This window comes from Oncorhynchus nerka, linkage group LG8 (genome assembly GCF_034236695.1).
Source record: "Oncorhynchus nerka isolate Pitt River linkage group LG8, Oner_Uvic_2.0, whole genome shotgun sequence".
NCBI lineage: Eukaryota > Metazoa > Chordata > Actinopteri > Salmoniformes > Salmonidae > Oncorhynchus > Oncorhynchus nerka.
In genome coordinates this window covers 58675490-58694612 of record NC_088403.1, presented here as the reverse complement: position 1 = coordinate 58694612, position 19123 = coordinate 58675490, and the positions used below count along the sequence as shown (strand labels likewise).

Here is a 19123-nt window from a genome sequence, read left to right as displayed (position 1 = left end):
TTTAACATTTCCATAAACTTCAAAGTGTTTCCTTTCAAATGGTACCAAGAATATGCATATGCTTGCTTCAGGGCCTGAGCTATAGGCAGTTAGATTATGTCATTTTCTGCAAAAAAATGTAATAAAAGGTGCTAATCCTTCATAGGTCAAGTCAGCCATATCAGCTATGTTTTTTAAGGCAGTAAATAAGGCTGAATGAACTGTTTCGCTGCTAGACAAGGCTCCACTGATAACCAGGTGTAGCAGTAATAAGGTGTTGGGACTGCTGTAAGGCCCTAGCAGTTTGTGGGTACCATTTGTCACCGTTATAATGCAATTAATGTATTGTTAGTGATGTGTTGTCTAGTCGCATTTTTTTCGTTTGCGCCTCCAAGATGTACATGCTAAAATCGCCACTGCAAATGTCGCTCCTCGCAGGTCTGCAAATCCAGAGAAGTAAAACAGCTTTCCTCTAGGAGTTATGGGGAAACAAATCAATTATATTCGAGAAGACGGTTGAAATGGATCCCATTATTTGCATTGACACTGTCACTCATAACCCAAAAGGTTGACGCAGATGTTTTATCGTAGCCCACTGCCCTACTCTCATTTACATATGTGGACTTTGGAAGAGAGAGTCAGACAGGGATGTTGAAATGCCAGAACGCAGAGGCAGTGTTAAAATGCTGCATGAATTGAGCTTTCAGTTCTGCGGTGTTGAGCAGTTGACCGTGAGCGCGAGGAGAGCGCACACACGGAACAGCCCACCGAGCTGACAGCGCGTGCTGGCATGTCAGGGAGGTTCTTGAAAAGCAGATTCGCCGTTGTTGAGAGAGGAGGACCATTCGGATGGAAAGAAACTGAGCTCCAAAAACCAACCTGTCGAGCGATGTCCCACGTCCCAGACGAAAGAATGAGGTTCGGGATTGATTTTTGGACTGTTTGCAGAGCAAGACAGTGACGTAAATCCAATGACTTTGGTAAGAACCACGTTTCAAACGAGGAATAAAACATTCCGACGGAAAGATGTGTTTTTACATTCCAAAAGTTTAGATGAACGTTTAGGTGATCACAAAGACACTTGTTGCAGAATTTGAAAGGACTGTACTGGTATTTCGTCGGCTTCCGAACATAAACGCCATCTAGAGTAGGAGAATAGTCTATTGAGAACAATGCGAACCCACTTCTGTTATCCCGGAACATGTGCAGCGCGCCACTGCACTCACGCTGTGTCCATTATGACAACCAGCAACTTTGTTGCAATGTGCAATGTAGCAAACAATTATGCTTTTATTTTTTCGAGAGAGTGATGCAGTGATTGGAATGTTTTGATGCAGCGTAAACGGAGGGGTTGGAAATGTTTCTCTTCAGTGTCCTGGCAAGTTTATTCGCGTTTACTTCACCAACATGTGGCTATCAGATGTCATGGGAAAATTGGAATAACAATTTGCAAAACCGAGTGAATGAACATGACAGTCCAACTACTCAACCTCACATCATTTTCATCCTGGTTGATGACCAAGGCTTCCGGGACGTGGGCTACCATGGGTCCGAGATCAAAACCCCAACTCTGGACAGGCTGGCAGGGCAGGGAGTGAAACTGGAGAATTACTATGTGCAGCCTCTCTGTAGCCCCTCCAGGAGTCAATTGATGACTGGCAGGTACGTTTATCCTACTGTTTAGTGGCCATTCAGTTGTGGTCAATGGACAATGCAAGTGTTTTAAATGTGTTATAAAGTGATATAAATGTGTTATAAATGTGTTAAAGTCAAGAGGTGAGTAACTTGCTGAGTACACCAGCAGGCGCGTGAGTCGGGGTGCGCCATCACGTGCATGTTGATTTTGTCCATCCTCACCAACACCATCATGACAGGTTCAAATATCAAAACCAACCGTGAACCAACTATGTTCATTTGATGGCAGGTCGAAACACACTTGAAACATTCATGGACATTTAGCTAGTTAGCTGTTGCTAACTTGTTTGTCTTAGGAGAGGAACATTGGGTTGTAATTTTACTTGACATGCAAATGGGCCTCTTTTTAGCTGGTTCTTTGTCAAATTTTTACCAGGAGTCATAAAGAACAGTGTGTTTCTCTACTCCGATGATTAATCAACATATAAAAAGGGAAGCCTAGTTCGTTTTTTGATGTGGTCTTTAATCTTTCCTCGGTGGCACAGAGGTCTAAGGCTAGAGTGCTAGATGCGTCACTACAGACCCTGGTTCGATTCCAGGCTGTATCACAACCGGCCGTGCAGACCGACTGTAGAGTCACGGTATGTTTTCAAGACACTGAAATGCAAAAGCACACCGTATAAAAATGCTGGAAGCGCAACAAGGTTGCTGCAAATTAAATGACAAAACACATAATTGGATGCCGGAGAACAAAGGTGCATGTCAGCACAGTAACAAGTTAACCGTTTGCAAGTGGAGCCACTCTTGGCTTTCCCTACAGCAACCACCTTGTGTTTTGGGTCCACGGAAGGCAACGCTACAGATATATTAGAGAGCAGGGGTGAATACATAACGGTAGCCTGATTGCAGTTTCACTTTGTAGTGTAGTTTATACTGTATGTTTATTAGTCCTACGATGTTTCACATCAGCATTTTTCTCACACACACAGACACACACACACAGGACTGTCCCTATAGAGATGCCTGCCTACACCAGCATCTGTTTCGCTCCTTAGGAAACGGGAAGGTTGCTAGGCACCTCTTCTGGCTAGCGTCTGGGAAAATAAGGAGAAAAGTGTCTCCCCTTTTGCCGACTCCACTCACCCCTCTTGTACAGTAAAAAGGGCTGATAATGTGGTAGTAGCATCCATATGGAAATGTAGGTGTATATTCTATTACGTTACCAGGTTACTTCTGGGAGGATGATCTATGATTCAAAGGAGAAAGTGGTGGTAAGTGATGTGTGTGTCTGTGTATCTATGATTCAAAGGAGAAGGGGCTCCTCCAAAGAGGAGATTAGGGGCCCTTTAGAAGTGATGTGTGTGTGTGTCTGTGTGAGATTAGGGGCCCTTTAGAAGTGATGTGTGTGTGTGTGTGTGAGATTAGGGGCCCTTTAGAAGTGATGTGTGTGTGTGTGAGATTAGGGGCCCTTTAGAAGTGATGTGTGTGTGAGATAAGGGCCCTTTAGAAGTGATGTGTGTGTGTGAGATTAGTGGCCCTTTAGAAGTGATGTGTGTGTGTGTGTGTGAGATTAGGGGCCCTTTAGAAGTGATGTGTGTGAGATTAGGGGCCCTTTAGAAGTGATGTGTGTGTGAGATTAGGGCCCTTTTAGATTAAGTGATGTGTGTGAGATTAGGGGCCCTTTAGAAGGGGTGTGATGTGTGTGTGTGAGATTAGGGGCCCTTTAGAAGTGATGTGTGTGTGTGTGTGAGATTAGGGGCCCTTTAGAAGTGATGTGTGTGTGTGAGATTAGGGGCCCTTTAGAAGTGATGTGTGTGTGTGTGTGAGATTAGGGGCCCTTTAGAAGTGATGTGTGTGAGATTAGGGGCCCTTTAGAAGTGATGTGTGTGAGATTAGGGGCCCTTTAGAAGTGATGTGTGTGTGTGAGATTAGGGGCCCTTTAGAAGTGATGTGTGTGTGTGTGAGATTAGGGGCCCTTTAGAAGTGATGTGTGTGTGTGTGAGATTAGGGGCCCTTTAGAAGTGATGTGTGTGTGAGATTAGGGGCCCTTTAGAAGTGATGTGTGTGTCAGATTAGGGGCCCTTTAGAAGTGATCTGTGTGTGTGTGAGATTAGGGGCCCTTTAGAAGTGATGTGTGTGTGTGTGAGATTAGGGGCCCTTTAGAAGTGATGTGTGTGTGTGAGATTAGGGGCCCTTTAGAAGTGATGTGTGTGTGAGATTAGGGGCCCTTTAGAAGTTATGTGTGTGTGAGATTAGGGGCCCTTTAGAAGTGATGTGTGTGTGAGATTAGGGGCCCTTTTAGAAGTGATGTGTGTGTGAGATTAGGGGCCCTTTAGAAGTGATGTGTGTGAGATTAGGGGCCCTTTGAGAAGCCCTTTAGAAGTGATGTGTGTGTGTGTGAGATTAGGGCCCTTTAGAAGTGATGTGTGAGATTAGGGGCCCTTTAGAAGTGAGCGATTAGGGCCCTTTAGAAGTGATCGCTCCACAAAAGCCGCTGGGAATAACTACTCCAAATCTAAAAGCGAGTGACGTTTGAAACCGTATTAGCGCGCACCCAGCTAACTAGCTAGCCATTTCACATTGGTTACACTAGCCATTAGGCTGAAAGGCTTGAAGTCATAAACAGCGCTGTGCTTGCAAAGAGCTGCTGGCAAAACGCACGAAAGTGCTGTTTGAATGAATGATTACGGGCCTCTCTACTGTACTCTACTGGACTGTACTCTACTGTTCTGTCTTGGACTCTACAGGTCTGTATTGAACTGTATTGTACTGTACTGTACTCTACTGTATTGGACTGTACTCTACTGTTGTATTGGACTGTACTCTACTGTTGTATTGGACTGTACAGTTCTGTATTGGACTGTACAGTTCTGTATTGGACTGTACTCTACTGTACTCTACTGTACTGTACTCTACTGTATTGGACTGTACCCTACTGTACTGTATTGGACTGTACCCTACTGTACTGTATTGGACTGTACTCTACTCTACTGTACTCTACTGTATTGGACTGTACTCTACTGTACTGTACTCTACTGTTCTGTATTGGACTACTCTACTGTTCTGTATTGGACTGTACTCTACTGTACTGTATTGTTCTGTATTGGACTGTACTCTACTGTTCTGTATTGGACTGTACTCTTCTGTACTGTATTGGACTGTACTCTACTGTACTCTACTGTACTGTACTCTACTGTACTGTATTGGACTGTACTCTACTGTACTCTACTGTACTCTATGGATCTGTATTGGACTGTACTCTACTGTACTGTATTGGACTGTACTCTACTGTTCTGTCTTGGACTGTACTCTACAGGTCTGTATTGGACTGTGCTCTACTGTACTCTACTCTACTGTACTGTACTGTACTCTACTGTATTGGACTGTACTCTACCCTACTGTATTGGACTATACTCTACTGTACTGTATTGGACTGTACAGTTCTGTATTGGACTGTGCTCTACTGTACTCTACTGTACTCTACTGTATTGGACTGTACTCTACCCTACTGTATTGGACTGTACTCTACTGTACTGGATTGGACTGTACTCTACCCTACTGTATTGGACTGTACTCTACTGTACTGTATTGGACTGTACTCTACTGTATTGGACTGTACTCTACTGTACTCTACTGTACTGTATTGGACTGTACTCTACTGTACTGTATTGGACTGTACTCTACTGTACTGTATTGGACTGTACTCTACTGTACTCTATGGATCTGTATTGGACTGTACTCTACTGTACTCTACTGTACTCTACTGTTCTGTCTTGGACTATACTCTACAGGTCTGTATTGGACTGTACTCTACTGTACTGTATTGGACTGTACTCTACTGTTCTGTCTTGGACTATACTCTACAGGTCTGTATTGGACTGTACTCTACTGTACTGTATTGGACTATACTCTACTGTACTCTACTGTACTGTACTGTACTCTACTGTATTGGACTGTACTCTACTGTACTGTATTGGACTGTACTCTACTGTATTGGACTGTACTCTACTGTACTCTACTGTACTGTACTGTACTCTACTGTATTGGACTGTACTCTACCCTACTGTATTGGACTGTACTCTACTGTACTGTATTGGACTGTACTCTACTGTACTGTATTGGACTGTACTCTACTGTACTATTTTGGACTGTATTGTACTGTACTGTATTGGACTGTACTCTACACTACTGTATTGGACTGTACTCTACTGTTCTGTTTTGGACTGTACTCTACCTTACTCTACTGTTATGTATTGACTGTACTCTACTGTACTCCATTGGACTGTACTCTACTGTACTCTATTGGACTGTACTCTACTGTACTCTATTGGACTGTACTCTACTGTACTCTACTGGACTGTACTCTACTGTTCTGTCTTGGACTCTACAGGTCTGTATTGAACTGTATTGTACTGTACTGTACTCTACTGTATTGGACTGTACTCTACTGTACTGTATTGGACTGTACTCTACTGTTGTATTGGACTGTACAGTTCTGTATTGGACTGTACTCTACTGTACTGTACTCTACTGTACTGTACTCTACTGTATTGGATAGTACTCTACTGTACTGTACTGTACTCTACTGTGCTCTACTGTACTATACTGTTCTGTATTGGACTGTACTCTACTGTACTGTATTGGACTGTACTCTACTGTACTGTATTGGACTGTACTCTACTGTACTCTATTGTACTGTACTCTACTGTACTGTATTGTACTGTACTCTACTGTACTCTATTGGACTGTACTCTACTGTTATGTATTGGACTGTACTCTACTGTGCTATTTTGGACTGTATTGTACTGTACTGTATTGGACTGTACTCTACACTACTGTATTGGACTGTACTCTACTGTTCTGTATTGGACTGTACTCTACCTTACTCTACTGTTATGTATTGACTGTACTCTACTGTACTCCATTGGACTGTACTCTACTGTACTCTATTGGACTGTACTCTACTGTACTCTATTGGACTGTACTCTACTGTACTCTACTGGACTGTACTCTACTGTTCTGTCTTGGACTCTACAGGTCTGTATTGAACTGTATTGTACTGTACTGTACTCTACTGTATTGGACTGTACTCTACTGTACGGTATTGGACTGTACTCTACTGTTGTATTGGACTGTACAGTTCTGTATTGGACTGTACTCTACTGTACTGTACTCTACTGTACTGTACTCTACTGTATTGGACTGTACTCTACTGTACTGTACTGTACTCTACTGTACTCTACTGTATTGGACTGTACTCTACTGTACTGTATTGGACTGTACTGTACTCTACTGTATTGGACTGTACTCTACTGTACTGTATTGGACTGTACTCTACTGTATTGGACTGTACTCTACCCCTACTGTATTGGACTGTACAGTTATGTATTGGACTGTGCTCTACTGTACTCTACTGTACTCTACTGTACTGTACTCTACTGTACTGTATTGGACTGTACTCTACTGTACTGTATTGGACTGTACTCTACTGTACTGTATTGGACTGTACTCTACTGTACTCTATGGATCTGTATTGGACTGTACTCTACTGTACTCTACTGTACTGTATTGGACTGTACTCTACTGTTCTGTCTTGGACTATACTCTACAGGTCTGTATTGGACTGTACTCTACTGTACTCTACTGTACTGTACTGTACTCTACTGTATTGGACTGTACTCTACCCTACTGTATTGGACTGTACTCTACTGTACTGTATTGGACTGTACTCTACTGTACTGTATTGGACTGTACTCTACTGTACTCTATTGTACTGTACTCTACTGTACTGTATTGTACTGTACTCTACTGTACTCTATTGGACTGTACTCTACTGTTATGTATTGGACTGTACTCTACTGTACTATTGTGGACTGTATTGTACTGTACTGTATTGGACTGTACTCTACTGTACTCTATTGTACTGTACTCTACTGTACTCTACTGTACTGTATTGTACTGTACTCTACTGTACTCTATTGGACTGTACTCTACTGTTATGTATTGGACTGTACTCTACTGTACTATTGTGGACTGTATTGTACTGTACTGTATTGGACTGTACTCTACACTACTGTATTGGACTGTACTCTACTGTACTCTACTGTACTGTACTCTACTGTACTCTATTGGACTGTACTCTACTGTTATGTATTGGACTGTACTCTACTGTACTGGATTGGACTGTACTCTACCCTACTGTATTGGACTGTACTCTACTGTACTGTATTGGACTGTACTCTACTGTATTGGACTGTACTCTACTGTACTCTACTGTACTGTATTGGACTGTACTCTACTGTACTGTATTGGACTGTACTCTACTGTACTGTATTGGACTGTACTCTACTGTACTCTATGGATCTGTATTGGACTGTACTCTACTGTACTCTACTGTACTCTACTGTTCTGTCTTGGACTATACTCTACAGGTCTGTATTGGACTGTACTCTACTGTACTGTATTGGACTGTACTCTACTGTTCTGTCTTGGACTATACTCTACAGGTCTGTATTGGACTGTACTCTACTGTACTGTATTGGACTATACTCTACTGTACTCTACTGTACTGTACTGTACTCTACTGTATTGGACTGTACTCTACTGTACTGTATTGGACTGTACTCTACTGTATTGGACTGTACTCTACTGTACTCTACTGTACTGTACTGTACTCTACTGTATTGGACTGTACTCTACCCTACTGTATTGGACTGTACTCTACTGTACTGTATTGGACTGTACTCTACTGTACTGTATTGGACTGTACTCTACTGTACTATTTTGGACTGTATTGTACTGTACTGTATTGGACTGTACTCTACTGTTCTGTATTGGACTGTACTCTACCTTACTCTACTGTTATGTATTGACTGTACTCTACTGTTATGTATTGGACTGTACTCTACTGTACTATTTTGGACTGTATTGTACTGTACTGTATTGGACTGTACTCTACACTACTGTATTGGACTGTACTCTACTGTTATGTATTGGACTGTACTCTACTGTACTATTTTGGACTGTATTGTACTGTACTGTATTGGACTGTACTCTACACTACTGTATTGGACTGTACTCTACTGTACTCCATCGGACTGTACTCTACTGTACTCTATTGGACTGTACTCTATTGGACTGTACTCTACTGTACTCTACTGGACTGTACTCTACTGTTCTGTCTTGGACTCTACAGGTCTGTATTGAACTGTATTGTACTGTACTGTACTCTACTGTATTGGACTGTACTCTACTGTACTGTATTGGACTGTACTCTACTGTTGTATTGGACTGTACAGTTCTGTATTGGACTGTACTCTACTGTACTCTACTGTACTGTACTCTACTGTATTGGATGTACTCTACTGTACTGTACTGTACTCTACTGTACTCTACTGTATTGGACTGTACTGTGCTCTACTGTACTATACTGTTCTGTATTGGACTGTATTCTACTGTACTGTATTGGACTGTACTCTACTGTACTGTATTGGACTGTACTCTACCCTACTGTATTGGACTGTACTCTACTGTACTGTATTGGACTGTACTCTACTGTACTGTATTGGACTGTACTCTACTGTACTCTATTGTACTGTACTCTACTGTACTGTATTGTACTGTACTCTACTGTACTCTATTGGACTGTACTCTACTGTTATGTATTGGACTGTACTCTACTGTACTATTTTGGACTGTATTGTACTGTACTGTATTGGACTGTACTCTACACTACTGTATTGGACTGTACTCTACTGTACTGTATTGACTGTACTCTACCCTACTGTATTGACTGTACTCTACTGTACTGTATTGGACTGTACTCTACTGTACTGTATTTGGACTGTACTCTACTGTACTCCATTGGACTGTACTCTACTGTACTCTATTGACTGTACTCTACTGTACTCTATTGGACTGTACTCTACTGTACTCTACTGGACTGTACTCTACTGTTCTGTCTTGGACTCTACAGGTCTGTATTGAACTGTATTGTACTGTACTGTACTCTACTGTATTGGACTGTACTCTACTGTTGTATTGGACTGTACTCTACTGTTGTATTGGACTGTACAGTTCTGTATTGGACTGTACAGTTCTGTATTGGACTGTACTCTACTGTACTCTACTGTACTGTACTCTACTGTATTGGACTGTACCCTATTGTACTGTATTGGACTGTACCCTACTGTACTGTATTGGACTGTACTCTACTCTACTGTACTCTACTGTATTGGACTGTACTCTACTGTACTGTACTCTACTGTTCTGTATTGGACTACTCTACTGTTCTGTATTGGACTGTACTCTACTGTACTGTATTGTTCTGTATTGGACTGTACTCTACTGTTCTGTATTGGACTGTACTCTTCTGTACTGTATTGGACTGTACTCTACTGTATTGGACTGTACTCTACTGTACTCTACTGTACTGTATTGGACTGTACTCTACTGTACTGTATTGGACTGTACTCTACTGTACTGTATTGGACTGTACTCTACTGTACTCTATGGATCTGTATTGGACTGTACTCTACTGTACTCTACTGTACTCTACTGTTCTGTCTTGGACTATACTCTACAGGTCTGTATTGGACTGTACTCTACTGTACTGTATTGGACTGTACTCTACTGTTCTGTCTTGGACTATACTCTACAGGTCTGTATTGGACTGTACTCTACTGTACTGTATTGGACTATACTCTACTGTACTCTACTGTACTGTACTGTACTCTACTGTATTGGACTGTACTCTACTGTACTGTATTGGACTGTACTCTACTGTATTGGACTGTACTCTACTGTACTACTCTACTGTACTGTACTGTACTCTACTGTATTGGACTGTACTCTACCCTACTGTATTGGACTGTACTCTACTGTACTGTATTGGACTGTACTCTACTGTACTGTATTGGACTGTACTCTACTGTACTATTTTGGACTGTATTGTACTGTACTGTATTGGACTGTACTCTACTGTTCTGTATTGGACTGTACTCTACCTTACTCTACTGTTATGTATTGACTGTACTCTACTGTTATGTATTGGACTGTACTCTACTGTACTATTTTGGACTGTATTGTACTGTACTGTATTGACTGTACTCTACACTACTGTATTGGACTGTACTCTACTGTTATGTATTGGACTGTACTCTACTGTACTATTTTGGACTGTATTGTACTGTACTGTATTGGACTGTACTCTACACTACTGTATTGGACTGTACTCTACTGTACTCCATCGGACTGTACTCTACTGTACTCTATTGGACTGTACTCTATTGGACTGTACTCTACTGTACTCTACTGGACTGTACTCTACTGTTCTGTCTTGGACTCTACAGGTCTGTATTGAACTGTATTGTACTGTACTGTACTCTACTGTATTGGACTGTACTCTACTGTACTGTATTGGACTGTACTCTACTGTTGTATTGGACTGTACAGTTCTGTATTGGACTGTACTCTACTGTACTCTACTGTACTGTACTCTACTGTATTGGATAGTACTCTACTGTACTGTACTGTACTCTACTGTACTCTACTGTATTGGACTGTACTGTGCTCTACTGTACTATACTGTTCTGTATTGGACTGTATTCTACTGTACTGTATTGGACTGTACTCTACTGTACTGTATTGGACTGTACTCTACCCTACTGTATTGGACTGTACTCTACTGTACTGTATTGGACTGTACTCTACTGTACTGTATTGGACTGTACTCTACTGTACTCTATTGTACTGTACTCTACTGTACTGTATTGTACTGTACTCTACTGTACTCTATTGGACTGTACTCTACTGTTATGTATTGGACTGTACTCTACTGTACTATTTTGGACTGTATTGTACTGTACTGTATTGGACTGTACTCTACACTACTGTATTGGACTGTACTCTACTGTACTGTATTGGACTGTACTCTACCCTACTGTATTGGACTGTACTCTACTGTACTGTATTGGACTGTACTCTACTGTACTGTATTGGACTGTACTCTACTGTACTCCATTGGACTGTACTCTACTGTACTCTATTGGACTGTACTCTACTGTACTCTATTGGACTGTACTCTACTGTACTCTACTGGACTGTACTCTACTGTTCTGTCTTGGACTCTACAGGTCTGTATTGAACTGTATTGTACTGTACTGTACTCTACTGTATTGGACTGTACTCTACTGTTGTATTGGACTGTACTCTACTGTTGTATTGGACTGTACAGTTCTGTATTGGACTGTACAGTTCTGTATTGGACTGTACTCTACTGTACTCTACTGTACTGTACTCTACTGTATTGGACTGTACCCTACTGTACTGTATTGGACTGTACCCTACTGTACTGTATTGGACTGTACTCTACTCTACTGTACTCTACTGTATTGGACTGTACTCTACTGTACTGTACTCTACTGTTCTGTATTGGACTACTCTACTGTTCTGTATTGGACTGTACTCTACTGTACTGTATTGTTCTGTATTGGACTGTACTCTACTGTTCTGTATTGGACTGTACTCTTCTGTACTGTTTGGACTGTACTCTACTGTACTCTACTGTACTGTACTCTACTGTACTGTATTGGACTGTACTCTACTGTACTCTACTGTACTCTATGGATCTGTATTGGACTGTACTCTACTGTACTGTATTGGACTGTACTCTACTGTTCTGTATTGGACTGTACTCTACCTTACTCTACTGTTATGTATTGACTGTACTCTACTGTACTCCATTGGACTGTACTCTACTGTACTGTACTGTACTCTACTGTATTGGACTGTACTCTACCCTACTGTATTGGACTATACTCTACTGTACTGTATTGGACTGTACAGTTCTGTATTGGACTGTGCTCTACTGTACTCTACTGTACTCTACTGTATTGGACTGTACTCTACCCTACTGTATTGGACTGTACTCTACTGTACTGGATTGGACTGTACTCTACCCTACTGTATTGGACTGTACTCTACTGTACTGTATTGGACTGTACTCTACTGTATTGGACTGTACTCTACTGTACTCTACTGTACTGTATTGGACTGTACTCTACTGTACTGTATTGGACTGTACTCTACTGTACTGTATTGGACTGTACTCTACTGTACTCTATGGATCTGTATTGGACTGTACTCTACTGTACTCTACTGTACTCTACTGTTCTGTCTTGGACTATACTCTACAGGTCTGTATTGGACTGTACTCTACTGTACTGTATTGGACTGTACTCTACTGTTCTGTCTTGGACTATACTCTACAGGTCTGTATTGGACTGTACTCTACTGTACTGTATTGGACTATACTCTACTGTACTCTACTGTACTGTACTGTACTCTACTGTATTGGACTGTACTCTACTGTACTGTATTGGACTGTACTCTACTGTATTGGACTGTACTCTACTGTACTCTACTGTACTGTACTGTACTCTACTGTATTGGACTGTACTCTACCCTACTGTATTGGACTGTACTCTACTGTACTGTATTGGACTGTACTCTACTGTACTGTATTGGACTGTACTCTACTGTACTATTTTGGACTGTATTGTACTGTACTGTATTGACTGTACTCTACACTACTGTATTGGACTGTACTCTACTGTTCTGTTTTGGACTGTACTCTACCTTACTCTACTGTTATGTATTGACTGTACTCTACTGTACTCCATTGGACTGTACTCTACTGTACTCTATTGGACTGTACTCTACTGTACTCTATTGGACTGTACTCTACTGTACTCTACTGGACTGTACTCTACTGTTCTGTCTTGGACTCTACAGGTCTGTATTGAACTGTATTGTACTGTACTGTACTCTACTGTATTGGACTGTACTCTACTGTACTGTATTGGACTGTACTCTACTGTTGTATTGGACTGTACAGTTCTGTATTGGACTGTACTCTACTGTACTGTACTCTACTGTACTGTACTCTACTGTATTGGATAGTACTCTACTGTACTGTACTGTACTCTACTGTACTCTACTGTACTATACTGTTCTGTGTATTGGACTGTACTCTACTGTACTGTATTGGACTGTACTCTACTGTACTGTATTGGACTGTACTCTACTGTACTCTATTGTACTGTACTCTACTGTACTGTATTGTACTGTACTCTACTGTACTCTCTATTGGACTGTACTCTACTGTTATGTATTGGACTGTACTCTACTGTGCTATTTTGGACTGTATTGTACTGTACTGTATTGACTGTACTCTACACTACTGTATTGGACTGTACTCTACTGTTCTGTATTGGACTGTACTCTACCTTACTCTACTGTTATGTATTGACTGTACTCTACTGTACTCCATTGGACTGTACTCTACTGTACTCTATTGGACTGTACTCTACTGTACTCTATTGGACTGTACTCTACTGTACTCTACTGGACTGTACTCTACTGTTCTGTCTTGGACTCTACAGGTCTGTATTGAACTGTATTGTACTGTACTGTACTCTACTGTATTGGACTGTACTCTACTGTACTGTATTGGACTGTACTCTACTGTTGTATTGGACTGTACAGTTCTGTATTGGACTGTACTCTACTGTACTGTACTCTACTGTACTGTACTCTACTGTATTGGACTGTACTCTACTGTACTGTACTGTACTCTACTGTACTCTACTGTATTGGACTGTACTCTACTGTACTGTATTGGACTGTACTGTACTCTACTGTATTGGACTGTACTCTACTGTACTGTATTGGACTGTACTCTACTGTATTGGACTGTACTCTACCCCTACTGTATTGGACTGTACAGTTATGTATTGACTGTGCTCTACTGTACTCTACTGTACTCTACTGTACTGTACTCTACTGTACTGTATTGGACTGTACTCTACTGTACTGTATTGGACTGTACTCTACTGTACTGTATTGACTGTACTCTACTGTACTCTATGGATCTGTATTGGACTGTACTCTACTGTACTCTACTGTACTGTATTGGACTGTACTCTACTGTTCTGTCTTGGACTATACTCTACAGGTCTGTATTGGACTGTACTCTACTGTACTCTACTGTACTGTACTGTACTCTACTGTATTGGACTGTACTCTACCCTACTGTATTGGACTGTACTCTACTGTACTGTATTGGACTGTACTCTACTGTACTGTATTGGACTGTACTCTACTGTACTCTATTGTACTGTACTCTACTGTACTGTATTGTACTGTACTCTACTGTACTCTATTGGACTGTACTCTACTGTTATGTATTGGACTGTACTCTACTGTACTATTGTGGACTGTATTGTACTGTACTGTATTGGACTGTACTCTACTGTACTCTATTGTACTGTACTCTACTGTACTCTACTGTACTGTATTGTACTGTACTCTACTGTACTCTATTGGACTGTACTCTACTGTTATGTATTGGACTGTACTCTACTGTACTATTGTGGACTGTATTGTACTGTACTGTATTGGACTGTACTTACACTACTGTATTGGACTGTACTCTACTGTACTCTACTGTACTGTACTCTACTGTACTCTATTGGACTGTACTCTACTGTTATGTATTGGACTGTACTCTACTGTACTGGATTGGACTGTACTCTACTGTACTGTATTGGACTGTACTCTACTGTACTGTATTGGACTGTACTCTACTGTATTGTACTGTACTCTACTGTACTCTACTGTACTGTATTGGACTGTACTCTACTGTACTGTATTGGACTGTACTCTACTGTACTGTATTGGACTGTACTCTACTGTACTGTATTGGACTGTACTCTACTGTACTCTACTGTACTCTACTGTTCTGTCTTGGACTATACTCTACAGGTCTGTATTGGACTGTACTCTACTGTACTGTATTGGACTGTACTCTACTGTTCTGTCTTGGACTTACTCTACAGGTCTGTATTGGACTGTACTCTACTGTACTGTATTGGACTATACTCTACTGTACTCTACTGTACTGTACTGTACTCTACTGTATTGACTGTACTCTACTGTACTGTATTGGACTGTACTCTACTGTATTGGACTGTACTCTACTGTACTCTACTGTACTGTACTGTACTCTACTGTATTGGACTGTACTCTACCCTACTGTATTGACTGTACTCTACTGTACTGTATTGGACTGTACTCTACTGTACTGTATTGACTGTACTCTACTGTACTATTTTGGACTGTATTGTACTGTACTGTATTGGACTGTACTCTACTGTTCTGTATTGGACTGTACTCTACCTTACTCTACTGTTATGTATTGACTGTACTCTACTGTTATGTATTGGACTGTACTCTACTGTACTATTTTGGACTGTATTGTACTGTACTGTATTGGACTGTAGGACACTACTGTATTGGACTGTACTCTACTGTTATGTATTGGACTGTACTCTACTGTACTATTTTGGACTGTATTGTACTGTACTGTATTGGACTGTACTCTACACTACTGTATTGGACTGTACTCTACTGTACTCCATCGGACTGTACTCTACTGTACTCTATTGGACTGTACTCTATTGGACTGTACTCTACTGTACTCTACTGGACTGTACTCTACTGTTCTGTCTTGGACTCTACAGGTCTGTATTGAACTGTATTGTACTGTACTGTACTCTACTGTATTGGACTGTACTCTACTGTACTGTATTGGACTGTACTCTACTGTTGTATTGGACTGTACAGTTCTGTATTGGACTGTACTCTACTGTACTCTACTGTACTGTACTCTACTGTATTGGATAGTACTCTACTGTACTGTACTGTACTCTACTGTACTCTACTGTATTGGACTGTACTGTGCTCTACTGTACTATACTGTTCTGTATTGACTGTATTCTACTGTACTGTATTGGACTGTACTCTACTGTACTGTATTGGACTGTACTCTACCCTACTGTATTGGACTGTACTCTACTGTACTGTATTGGACTGTACTCTACTGTACTGTATTGGACTGTACTCTACTGTACTCTATTGTACTGTACTCTACTGTACTGTATTGTACTGTACTCTACTGTACTCTATTGGACTGTACTCTACTGTTATGTATTGGACTGTACTCTACTGTACTATTTTGGACTGTATTGTACTGTACTGTATTGGACTGTACTCTACACTACTGTATTGGACTGTACTCTACTGTACTGTATTGGACTGTACTCTACCCTACTGTATTGGACTGTACTCTACTGTACTGTATTGGACTGTACTCTACTGTACTGTATTGGACTGTACTCTACTGTACTCCATTGGACTGTACTCTACTGTACTCTATTGGACTGTACTCTACTGTACTCTATTGGACTGTACTCTACTGTACTCTACTGGACTGTACTCTACTGTTCTGTCTTGGACTCTACAGGTCTGTATTGAACTGTATTGTACTGTACTGTACTCTACTGTATTGGACTGTACTCTACTGTTGTATTGGACTGTACTCTACTGTTGTATTGGACTGTACAGTTCTGTATTGGACTGTACAGTTCTGTATTGGACTGTACTCTACTGTACTCTACTGTACTGTACTCTACTGTATTGGACTGTACCCTACTGTACTGTATTGGACTGTACCCTACTGTACTGTATTGACTGTACTCTACTCTACTGTACTCTACTGTATTGGACTGTACTCTACTGTACTGTACTCTACTGTTCTGTATTGACTACTCTACTGTTCTGTATTGGACTGTACTCTACTGTACTGTATTGTTCTGTATTGGACTGTACTCTACTGTTCTGTATTGGACTGTACTCTTCTGTACTGTTTTGGACTGTACTCTACTGTACTCTACTGTACTGTACTCTACTGTACTGTATTGGACTGTACTCTACTGTACTCTGACTGTACTCTATGGATCTGTATTGGACTGTACTCTACTGTACTGTATTGGACTGTACTCTACTGTTCTGTCTTGGACTGTACTCTACAGGTCTGTATTGGACTGTGCTCTACTGTACTCTACTCTACTGTACTGTACTGTACTCTACTGTATTGGACTGTACTTACCCTACTGTATTGGACTATACTCTACTGTACTGTATTGGACTGAGTGAGTTCTGTATTGGACTGTGCTCTACTGTACTCTACTGTACTCTACTGTATTGGACTGTACTCTACCCTACTGTATTGGACTGTACTCTACTGTACTGGATTGGACTGTACTCTACCCTACTGTATTGGACTGTACTCTACTGTACTGTATTGGACTGTACTCTACTGTATTGACTGTACTCTACTGTACTCTACTGTACTGTATTGACTGTACTCTACTGTACTGTATTGGACTGTACTCTACTGTACTGTATTGGACTGTACTCTACTGTACTCTATGGATCTGTATTGCCCAGAACTGTACTCTACTGTCCTCAGGACTGTAGCTCTACTGTTCTGTCTTGGACTATACTCTACAGGTCTGTATTGGACTGTACTCTACTGTACTGTATTGACTGGGCTGGTAACTGTTCTGTCTTGGACTATACGATAGACAGATGGGTCTGTATTGGACTGACTCTACTGTAGAGTATTGGACTATACTCTACTGTACTCTACTGTACTGGTACTGTACTCTACTGTGTTGTCTTGGACTGTACTCTACTGTACTGTATTGGACTGTACTCTACTGTATTGGACTGCTCTGGTACAGGCAGACTGTACTCTACTGTACTGTACTGTACTCTACTGTATTGGACTGTACTCTACCCTACTGTATTGGACTGTACTCTACTGTACTGTATTGGACTGTACTCTACTGTACTGTATTGACTGTACTCTACTGTATTATTTTGGACTGTATTGTACTGTTTGTATTGGACTGTACTCTACACTACTGGATTGGACTGACTCTACTGTTCTGTTTTGGACTGTACTCTACCTTACTCTACTGTTATGTATTGACTGTACAACTGTACTCCATTGGACTGAATGTTCACTGTAAATTGGACTGTACTCTACTGTACTCTAATTGACTGTACTCTACTGTACTCTACTGGACTGACTCTACTGTTCTGTCTTGGACTCTACAGGTCTGTATTGAACTGTATTGTACTGTACTCTACTGTACTGTACTGGACTATACTCTACTGTACTGTATTGGACTGTACTCTACTGTTGTATTGGACTGTACAGTTCTGTATTGGACTGTACTCTACTGTACTGTACTCTACTGTACTGTACTCTACTGTGCTCTACTGTACTATACTGTTCTGTATTGGACTGTACTCTACTGTACTGTATTGGACTGTACTCTACTGTACTGTATTGGACTGTACTCTACTGTACTCTATTGTACTGTACTCTACTGTACTGTATTGTACTGTACTCTACTGTACTCTATTGGACTGTACTCTACTGTTATGTATTGGACTGTACTCTACTGTACTATTTTGGACTGTATTGTACTGTACTGTATTGGACTGTACTCTACACTACTGTATTGGACTGTACTCTACTGTTCTGTATTGGACTGTACTCTACCTTACTCTACTGTTATGTATTGACTGTACTCTA

At 40.9% G+C, this 19123-nt stretch overlaps 1 protein-coding gene across 1 annotated transcript in view; it reads left to right on the top strand.

The window, feature by feature from the left end:
• Positions 1-644: 644 nt before the first annotated feature.
• The window catches only part of LOC115133866 (arylsulfatase J-like), a 54076-nt gene continuing 35597 nt past the window's right edge, over positions 645-19123 (top strand). Inside the window, 1 exon segment of the mRNA XM_065021939.1 lies at positions 645-1641. Coding sequence (XP_064878011.1) covers positions 1337-1641 — 305 coding nt within the window. The 5' untranslated portion in view covers positions 645-1336.